At 32.8% G+C, this 11,446-nt stretch overlaps 1 protein-coding gene and 1 long non-coding RNA gene across 2 annotated transcripts; both read right to left on the bottom strand.

The window, feature by feature from the left end:
* Positions 1–259: 259 nt before the first annotated feature.
* LOC103495005 (uncharacterized) lies at positions 260–1,795 on the bottom strand. Its single transcript, XM_008456431.3, has one exon. It carries the CDS (start codon positions 1,588–1,590, stop codon positions 499–501), a length of 1,092 nt encoding a protein of 363 aa, XP_008454653.1. The 5' UTR covers positions 1,591–1,795; the 3' UTR covers positions 260–498.
* A 2,572-nt stretch (positions 1,796–4,367) lies between these two features.
* Positions 4,368–7,599, bottom strand: LOC107991294 (uncharacterized). Its single transcript, XR_007820061.1, has 5 exons — positions 6,592–7,599; positions 5,677–5,752; positions 5,525–5,543; positions 4,890–5,379; positions 4,368–4,643 (listed from the first exon to the last, which is right to left on the bottom strand). It is a non-coding gene; the product is annotated as an uncharacterized LOC107991294 (long non-coding RNA).
* Positions 7,600–11,446: the final 3,847 nt, after the last annotated feature.

Raw genomic sequence — 11,446 nt, 5'->3', positions numbered from 1 at the left:
GACTTGGGAAGTTAAAATGTTAAAAACTATTTATAACCAGTGCTTGAGTAGAGACTTTTTGATTCAACTCTGAAACATTCCTTGGTCCTTTGCATAAAGACATAGCAAAAATGAAGCAAACAGAATCACAAGAAAATGGAAGCAAAAGTCACCTCCTTCCTAGTTGTTGAATGGAACAAATCAAAAGCAGCCATCAGGCCAACCTTCTGGAGGCTGATGGCTACCTGCTGATTGCTCCACAGCAATTAAGAGAAATAGATCAGTAGAACTTTGCATTTATATACATTTCACTTGAATAACAATAAACCATAACAAGTAGCGTATTAACATGGGTCATTTTGTAGTTAACTAATCAATAACTAATACCCTTAAATAACTGCATCAAGATTAGAAACATTTGGTGAGTAAGCTCATTTTTCTGCCTTCTTGCATCTAGTCAGTCGATATACATGGAGAACTAAAATTAATGATTTCACATTTTCATTAGGGTGGAAAAGCTTAACGTTGACAAGTAATTTTCAGCCTCTCATCTTTGCATTTCCTTTGATCTCCTATCATAGACTCAAAAACATCCAACAAATCATCCAGCCCCTCAGGGTGATCTCCTATTAGCTTCAAGGCATAGACAATGCTTTCAATGGTGGACAAAAACCCAATCTTAGGCTGATGTCTCACTTCACTATACAAGCTCATCATCTCTAAATCCAACTTCATATGTGGCAAAAGCCTCAACCAAGGATTTTCATTGTACATTCTCTTTGCTTTTGCCCATGTTCCGTCTAAAACTATCAAATGATTAATATAAAAATCACTACCATCAACACCACCACTTACAGTAAATGCATTTTCAGAGGGAAAAAGTAGAACTGACTTGGGAGGAACCTGAATCTCGAACTCAGCATATTCTTCTAGCCCCTTGCTTTCAACTAGCTTCCGCTTCTGCAGTTTCTTCACGATGAACCCTTTTGCTAATGATGCCCTAATTTCTGGAGATGCCAAAACCTCATTGATTTTAAGCTCCTGAAAACCCGGTTGTTGCATCCAGATGTGATCGAATGAGTTAACGACGCCATATTTCCCAATCGTAGCAGAAATTGCAGCTCCTTTGTTAGCTTTTGTGCTGTTAAGTTTATCCACAATAGACTCATCCTGAATTTGAGACTTTTGAGTCGCATTATGACCATTTCTGAAACTACATTCTGCATCAGGATCAAGATTTTGTGCAGCGGAATTAGGTTCAGGCAACCGAATAGTAAAGTGAGCCTCGAAATTAACGTCGGAAACGGTGGCGATATCGACATTCTTGAGACCTAATTTTGCGATTCTAGCAGAATTAAGCGGATGGTTTTTCTCTGAACTGTGCTGAAGAATGATTATCCCGACTGAGTTCTCGAGACTGGGGCTACGGAACCGCGAACAGAGACAGATACGGGCCGGTTTCGAGCAGGATGGACAAACGGGTCTTCTGGAACTGGGAAGAACATCCGCCATTGCTAGGTTATTAAAAAGCTTGGATTGAAGACGATTTGGAAGGGGATTTAGCAGGCTTTTAGGGTTCCCGAATCGTATTCGAAATGGAAAATGAATCATCCAACTCAGTGGCGCTTCGTCGTCGACGGGGAATCATACTCTGATGTCCTCGTCCAATTGCAATAGTCACATAACACCCTCAAACTCAACGGTGTGTTTGGGGAAGGATAGGAATAGGTGAAAAAGGAATAGGGAAAACTAGAATTATGAAATGGAAAGGATTGTAATAATTGGGAAGGGATAAAGCGGAATGATTATTCTTTTTTAGAAGAGGAATAAGTCGGACAATTATGAATTTTCCTAAATATTTGTATTTTATTTACTAAATTTGAAATTTATGTATTTTTTTTAAAGATTCATATGGTAAATCTAATACACAAATATTTGTATTTTATTTACTAAATTTGAAATTTTTATCGGAAAACATGTCCCATTAGTTTTTGCAAATACGATGTTAATTTTGAATCAAGTTTTTCGTGCAAAAAAAATTAATTAATGCATTACACGTGAAAGAAACTACATGTATTTTCTTTAAATTAATGTTATAAGTGTAATACCGAACAATTGCTTAACAATCAATTTAAAAAAATTTATTATTATTTTTTTAATTCGTATCGTAAATTAAATATACAAATATTCATATTTCATTTATTGGAATTTGAAATTTTTATTGGAAAACATGTTTCATTAGCTTTTGTAAATAAGATGTTAATTTTGAACGTTTTGCATGTAAGCTTTTCGTGCCAAAAAATTAATTGATGCATTACTTGCGAAAGAAATTACATGTATTTTTTTTTTTATATTAATGTGTAATATCGAAAAATTGCGTATCGTTAACAATCAATTTAAAAGAACGACGACCAACATAATAGCATTGAAAGGAAATGAAATATGGAAAACAAATGTTTTCTTTTTTCGAATGCAGTTAAACGATGAACATAAATTATATCATACAACTTTATTTTGAAATATAGTATTAAAATAATAATAATAATAATAATGAATTTCTTAATTTAAAATAATAAGAATAAGAATATCACACCTTCTTAAAGAAGAAAGAGAAGGAATAAGAAGGAATATAAGAGAATTGAGAGGAAGAAGGAGAATGATTAAGAAGGAATAAGGGGGGTTAAATGTATTCTTTTTTCTCCCCTTATTCCTTGCCCTAAACATGGAAAGGACTAATCTCTTCCTTTTCCTTTCCTTCTTCCAAACATAACCTAAGGGTAGTTTGGGAAAAGGGTTGAGTCATGGGTGGAGGGTTAGTGTTATCATAAAACTAATGTTAATTTTATTATAACTTGTATTTGGGAGAAGGATTTTAAAAGGTAGTTTTATGATAAGATGTGTTTGGGGAAGGATTTAAAAAAAATAGTTTTATAGAGGAATTGAAGAGATTGGATTAAGAAGGAGAGATAGGGAGGAGGGATTATAATAACCCAACCCCACATTTATAACCCTTGGGCCAAACAACCTTTAAAACTCAAGTTTGAAGGAAGGGATGGTTGGATTAGTTGAAGTGTTAAAGATAAGGAATGAAAGGGTCATGTAGTGTCATAGAATTTATTTTTTATACATATTTTTTTATTTATATTATAAATTTAATACACAAATTTCATATATTTAATTTACTAAATGGTTCTTGTTTTCATAAAGTAATTTACCTTAATTTCTTTAAATATTACGTTAAACCATTTTTAAGTAATCGTCATGTGTGAATAATTTTTTTTAAGAAAATTCATATTCTAAATCAAATACACGAATTTTGTATATTTAATTTACCAAACCGTCTTAGTTTTCAAAAACAATTTTGTCTTAATTTATTTAACTACGACCTTCATTTTGAACAATTTTCAAGTATACATTGTGTTTCAATAAATTGGTTTTTATGAATGTGACACGGAACTTGTAAACATGTAAATAAGTGCAAATAACAATTGAAAATATGAAATACCGAAAACAGAAAATAACCATCAAGGCTTTTACCAACTCAAGTTTTGTTTTCTAGTGGAAAATTACAATAAATCTAGTTTTAGGTTTCTTTTTTGTTTATTTTAGTCTACCTTTAAAATATTAACTTTAATTTTTATTCTTTTTAACGTTGACTTATATATTTTCAAAATATTTATTTCAGTCATTCTATAACAATTATTGGATAAAAAATTCATGAACCTACCATCTCTATAACAAAATATTTGTTATGTTAATTCAACCAAGCTTAATTTAATAACCAAAATAACATTATGAAAGTGAAAAAATATAGACAAACCACCTCTAAATAATAGGTTTGTTGAAATGACAGCACCACTAGTTTTAAATTTAATCAAATAGTCGTTATAGTTTGTTAATTGTTGTAATCAATTTAGGGCAGTTTGTTAAAATTTTACCTTTTTTTATTTTATTTTATTGAATTGACATTCCTTAGATATTTAAGCTAATTAACAAAATACAATGAGCACTACTACAAAAATGACATACGACGACAATTAAAATCTTTCATCTTTAGAATTATTGACAGTTATTTTCAGTCATAGATGCGGGAGTCATTAAAAGTGTATTATGACAGTTTGACAGTAAGGGTTTTCATGACAGATAACAAATGTCATTATTTATATTTCATGACATAAAATAAATGTCATTATCTATATTTTATGACAATTTTTAAATGTCATTATTTATATTTTACGACAGTAAAGAAATGTCGTTATTTATATTCTATGACAAAGTATAAATGTCATTATTATGTTTTATGACATAATGAACTGTCACCATTTGACACATTATATCACTATTTACTTATTTACGACAGTTATAAAGTACTATACAACACACCCATATAGAAACAAACAGTCAATGCTATAATATATATACGTTAACATACACTTTGTAATATTTATACAATTCTTGGTAAAGAGTTTACAATAATAGAATAAACATATGTGTTTTGGTACCAACAAGTTATTTAAATAAGTACATTTCAACCAAAATTTTGCTGCCAACCCTAAAAAAAGGCCTATAAATCAATCTGTTGCTCCAATATAGTTTCATCTACTTGGGCCACAAAAGCAACTAGTTGGGGGCGAGATGGACTACCGAAAAAAGCAACTGCACAACTGGGTAAAACAAAGGATTATTGCACAAAACCAAATATGTTACGAAATTACAAAATTTTCCATCTATCAATTACAAATGAGAATTAAACGTTCATTTTAGTTACATAAACCAACTCTTAATGGAGAAAAGATGCAGCTCTAGGTGGATACATGACCAGTTCAGAGTTCTAAAAAGCCTAATAATACAAAAGACCATAGAAAATATAGCTATTGTAGATTAAGTAATTAAAGGAGTCAAACACAAACCTTTGCTGTACAGGGGGAATCCCCTCTTAATCCTTAACCCGCTCCTTAATATTATCAATTGTGTCAGTTGGCTCAATGTCAACCTCAAGACTTTTTTCATAAGATAATTGGTTAATTCAATCAAAACTAGTGGAAGGGAGTTACTGAATGAATGATACATTTTTCAGATGCAATTACTGAATGAATGATGGTTTATGGATGCACGTGGAACAATGCAAGAGAGTTATCAAAAACAAAAAGACCAAAATTGGGAGAGAAACAACAGCCACAGATAACAAAATTACGAAAAGGTATAATCATTTTTAGAATTTCCTTTCACACTTCAAAGATTCTATCCCAATTTACTATGATCCGCAAAACATTCAATAAAATTGGAACGGAAAGATTAGCATGACCCTTGCACAATAATGACAAAAAGATCGAGAAATAGTACAATCATCGATCAGTTGCTCCAATATGGCTTCATTGCTCCAATTGATTCTTGCAAAACCTAGTAAGAAAACAAAACCTAGCATGATTGAAAAGAAACTTTGTAGCCACCAAAATGCAAAACTAAATACTAGTCTCAATTTAAAAGACAGATTAATGTTCCTGAAAGCATAATAAATTTTGAGAAGGGTAAGCAAGATACATACTTTTGGATTTAACCGATGCCTGGAAAAAAATTCATAAATGTTAAGTTCTTGGTGTCATATAAAAAAAATAGATTAAAGGATTTTAAACATTACTTTTCTAAGGGGAAAGGACAAAAGCCACTAGTTACAACAGTAGTACATTAATTTCTTACCAACAGACTTTAGAGGTCTTTGGTATAGGGCACCTGGTGTAGCTTTCATCATTTGCTGACTTCTTACATCCTGATCCTACCACATAAAAAAGAAAAAGAAAACTAAGTTTTCAATATGACATGAGGCTTTAAGGGTCCATTTCTTTTTCAGCCAACTGAAGATCCCCAAATAAGATCTTCATTTTGTTAACACAATGTGATAGTTCATTTTCATCACAAATGACTTTTCTTTAATACAAAAAATATAAATGCACAATTCTCCTAGGATACAAGAGATGGCAAAGGCAGATGAAAAGGCAGCAATTGTAATATAATGGGAATCAGAGTCCAATCAAAACCTACACATATCTCCTTGGTGGAACCGAGATGTTCATAACAATGTAGGTATATTTGAGACAACATTATCATTTTTTTGGAAAAAGAACATTTTGGGAAAGAGCGACCTTCTGTGAAGAAAACATAACTTGCAACCTATGTTGGAGCAAAGCAAGAAGGTAACCGTAAAGACCAACAATACTACCCTTGCAGAGAGAGACCAAACATTTCATGTCACCAATAAGAATGAATAGTATAAATGAATGGTTTATTTACTGAGAGTGATAAATGAAAATGGCAGAGATGATAGGCTTTTCATTCTACCCAAGTTGAGACTATCGGCATATTGGTATTGCAGTAGTCGTAGTTGAGTTTCAATCTCTCAAATTGCCTTGTTTCCACTGTCTATAACCAAAAGAGAGCAACTACTTCCCACATAAACGACATCAAATTTCAAGGTGCATGTTCTAAATGACATATTCATTGTATCTGCAATGTATACATGTTTCGGTACCAATTGCACAACGGGTGAAAAACCAAAGAATGGTATCTGAAAATCTTAATATGTTTGATAAGCATTTAACCATAAATAAACATTACCTGCAGCTTCAAAGCTTTCTCTAGAGCCTTTTTCCTTTTCAATTCTTTTTCTCTTGTCTGCGAAAAAGATTTATCAACTAACAAATGTAATAATCAACAAAAAAAATTCAATAACATAAGATATATAAGCTACATAAGAATGAATGTTATCAGATGCCTAAGAGAAACAATTTCTTGAAGTTAATTTAGCCTAGACGCACACCGACATGCAATGCCTTTGAAGAAGTTCAGTTTTTTTATAAAGAAAAATCCACTATAATAGTTTCAAGCCTTATTTCCCTAAAATATAAACAATTAAAACTATGAGAATTCAACTTTAATTCTATAAACCTTACTAGATTAGAGTCTTCATCATATATACATCATATTCGCCAAAAGCAAATGAATAGAGTCTTCTAAACCTTACTAGATTAGATCTTCCAAACGCAATTCGTTGCCCGATGACTCCAAAACTCATTTTCTCAACTTCTATTCAAGCAATAAATTGAAAATCGAAATGCCTATAAAAAATCATACAAGTGCATTCATTCACGATTTTAAAAACATTGACAAGGAGAAACACAAAGAAAGTTCTTCTAAATCAAACGTGCACATTAAGAGATGCCAAAAAGAACCAAAGAAAAACATAGAAATAAAAAAGAAAGAGAACATAGCATGAAAATCAATTTTCTTGAACAAAAATGATGGAGTTTCAGCGTAAGGGATTTCCTTTCCAGCGGATGAGGCTTCTAGTAGGTGGGTCACTAGGTGGATCGTAAGGAATTTCATATTGAGAACTGGGGAGGTGGGTCATCGTCGATGAGAAATCGAGTAGTGTGGCCGTCAGCTCTATGGGTCACCGTCAGATTGAGAAACCAAGTAGGGGCCGATCGAAATGTCGTGGGTTGGTGTCAATGAGAAACCGAGTAGTGTGGTCGGGATGTGTTTTCTTTCAGGGCTCCGTGGTTGGTTGTTGATGAGAAGTGTGGCCGGTCGGTGAAGGTGGAGATGGAGAGGATTGATGTAGAGAAAAAAGGGTGATAAAAAAAATAATTAATAATTTATTTTATTATTTATATTTAATGATATTTAAAAATTGTCATAGATTTATGACGCTTAAAAACTGTCATAAATTCGTCAAATCCGAAAAATTTCGTCTTTTCCTGCAAAAAAAAATGCACTTTTTTAGCATTTATGACATTTTTTTAACCCTACAAACGTCATTGAAAGTCATATTTGTTGTAATGGAGGTTGAGATTGATATCAAAGTTTTAATTTCACAAGTATATTGATATGTATTCGAACATAGAGTTGATTGGAGTTAATTAAATTGAAAATTCAATTATGTAATCACAATAAATTACCTAATTCAATAGTAAAGGAAGAAATTAAAATTTCAATAATATAATTGTACCAAATTCATAACTTAAAAGCAAGCTGTGTTTTTAAAATAAAAATATTAAAATTAACAAAACTCATAAGTATAGAAATTATACATGGGAAAAAAAAAATGGATCAAGAAAGAGTTGAAGAAGGGTTGAGGAAGGATTGAGGGGGATGTTAGGGGGTAAACATAGGGTTATGATAACCCTTCCCCCAAACGAAGGTTGTGATACATAACTCAACCCTCCCCTTTATAATTTTTCCTCCAAACATGTCCTAAGGGGTCGTTTGGGAGAAGGAAAGGATTATGAGGGAAAAGATTGATAATCCTTGGGTTATGAAAAAGGTTGGGTTATGATAACATGTGTTTTAGGGAATGATTATGTAGGAAGAATTACGACATTAGTAGAAAAAGGGCCTACAATGACAGTTAAATGATGTCATTAAAGGTTTTCGTGACAATTTTTTACAGTCATTGATGTGGGAGTCATGGAAAGTATTTTATGACAGTTGTAAAAAACTGTCACAAAATACAATTTTCGTGACATATAATAAATGTCACGAATGATATATTTTATGACATATTATAACTGTCATTATTTACATACTTAGCTAAATTACATACACACTTCAACATCAACAACACTTTTTTCTCAACAACACACTTCAACAACACTTCATGATCAATAACACACATCAACAACACACTTCAACAACATAGAGCACATACTATAAGTAAATTACATACACACTTCAACATCAATAACACACATCAATGGCTAAAAGTAAGAAAATTGATCGAACGATGCACTAGCACAAAGTACAAAAGGAGAGAAAACCAACCTATTGAATGAAAATGGATTATGAAGTGTTGGGATTTGAAGTAGAAGGCTGAACATGGCAGCTGTATATTCCTCCAGTACTGTATTTTCCATGGAAGCTCGAACACAAAAATATGTGACAAAATATGTGACAAAGTATATGACAAAATATGTGACAAAATGTGTGACAAAATATCTTATCCTAAGCACAATGTACGTGCTTCTCTACAAACTCAGCCCACTTAGACCTTATACAATCAATGTCATCCTGTGTGTAAGCACGGGGTGAATCTTTCATCTGTAGACAATAAAGTGGTTCCAAATGAGTTTCATTCACAAAAATGTATATATGCACGCTAGTTTTATAACTGTTATGCTTACTATCTGTATGATAGAAGTACTCGTTGACATTATGATGTCACGCATGAACCGCATCACGTAATAACCACATTCTACTACTCCCGATTGTTTAGGACACTGGAGATACACATACAAATGACTTGACCTATGTTAGAAATATGAATTAATTTACAACCCATAGCAACATAGATATTCACATACCTTCACGACCCTCTAATTTGGTTTTTTTTCTTGTTCATTATGTTGAACGACCTACAGAACAATATTGGGGTTTGAACTACTTAAACTATTGTCTCATTAAGAAAAAAGGAAGTAAAGGTAAAAGTAAGTATGACATACCTTTCAACTACTTCGGTTACATCTGGGTCAATACAGTTTTTCAAAGGGTCTATCTAAAAGGCAACACCCTTTGTAAGGTTTATTACAACCAATGTCCAATGATTCCTAAATATATGTGTCAAACAATAATACTACATCTTAGACTACCGTAAGCACAATTCGTATTAATAACTTTAGGTTATGGACATACCCGGAATTGTAAGGAATCAGTAAGAGTTGATCGTAATCTGTTCCAAGTAATCGTGCAATCAACAATTGGGCTCGTTCTTCTTTAGAATTCCTACAACTAATCGACCCAGCATCAACGAACTTGTATAGATTCAAAGTTCTTGATGATTCCATACGTTTGTATAAATACCTACAAGTTCATTACAAAGATATTGAAAGAAGATAAATATCAAACAAACTTATAAAGAGTAACGCTGTAATAACATATCTTACATTATGTACACATCAAGGCAAGCGGTAGCTATTGGTCGCATAGATGTGAAATCCTTCAACGACTCTATCATTATGCAACATTTTCTTCGGACCCCAAATATGTCATATGGTGTGGTGATTTGAATTGCTGACCCCATATGTTCAACCATTCGTAGTAAGAACCGTAGTGCAACTGGAGCATTTTGAATTGGTGTCGTTGCGGATGTGCTTATGTCCTTAGTAAATTCCTCATAGTCCATCTACAAAGGATATTGCAATTAGGGTTAATACAAAATGCAACATGTATATCCTTCAATGAAAATTTCATTACCTTTATATTGTTAGTAATGACAAGATCACGTGGCCACAATATGTGTGAACCAACTTCCTGGGATATTTGTACATCCCTTGCTCTGATGGAATGGGAATTGCACAATCCCCATCCACCACGACATCTACTGCCACTTTAACATTGTCACCTTCTACATCTGAATCAATTATGGTCCCCTATACAACGACATGATCTTTCGTTTCAAACGCCAACTTGCACAGGGTTCCAACCTATTTAGAAGACTTTGTCAAATATGTATACCTCACAAAAGTTTAATTACTAAATCAATTACTTTGGATTTACTAACCTTCATTTTATCTAATTTCACACCTTCCACCTCCTCATCGTCCTTTACTATGTTGACCTTTATGAATCCAAGTCAATTGTTGGGACAGTATACACATAGAACATGTAACCTTATGGATTAAAGGTCTTTAGAAAAACATACCTTTATGTCTTCATTCAATTCAACAACATCCTCTACGTCTTTTTTTAATTCTAAATCATTTGATAGATCTTCCAAATCGTTCACATTTTCAGCCCATTCCATGGATGATTTTTCTTTAGAACCCATATCTGGCTCTTCTTTTAAGTCGACTATGCAATCATCCTTCTCTTTCATTTTCAACAATTCCTCCTCCAACTCTTTTATTTTTTTTGCCATTCGATCGTGTTCTTTAGAAGTAGCCTTCTCATCCTCTTTTTCATTTGTTTTTTGTTGTGTTGCGGTATGGAAGTACTTTTTCTTTGTGACATACTTCCCACACCGCGGAGTATTCCAGGACGATCCTTACCACCCAAAGCCCTTGTTAGAATATCCTCTTCACTGAAAGCATTAGTCGTATTTTGGGTGGCTACAAGCTCATCCTACAAAAGTGCGAAGAATGGAAATTAGTACTTGCTTATACAAAAAAAGTAGAAAAAATGCAAGGACTTGCTATAAGATTCACCACTTCCTTCGTCTCTTCATCCAGAATTTGTCCCTTACGATCCATTCTAGCTTGTTTACAAACTATGGATCGATCAATTTGATTCGATGACGATGCTTTCTATTTATAGTTAAAACACGAAGCGAATGTTAAAGAATGTGGCAAAAGAGTAACTATAACACCATAAGATATTTAGAATTACATATAATCCTACAACAGCTTAAAGAAAATCAGCTTACCAACTCCTCCATAAGATTTGCATACCCCTTCCTAGAGGTTCTGTGGTTTTACTT

Source organism: Cucumis melo, chromosome 4 (assembly GCF_025177605.1).
Source record: "Cucumis melo cultivar AY chromosome 4, USDA_Cmelo_AY_1.0, whole genome shotgun sequence".
NCBI classification, from domain to species: domain Eukaryota; kingdom Viridiplantae; phylum Streptophyta; class Magnoliopsida; order Cucurbitales; family Cucurbitaceae; genus Cucumis; species Cucumis melo.
This window is presented reverse-complemented; position numbering and strand designations above follow the sequence as displayed.

What these genes read in the sequence shown, in the direction of transcription:
- LOC103495005 (XM_008456431.3), bottom strand. Translation starts at nt 1,590, where the DNA reads ATGATTCATTTTCCATTTCGAATACGATTCGGGAACCCTAAAAGCCTG.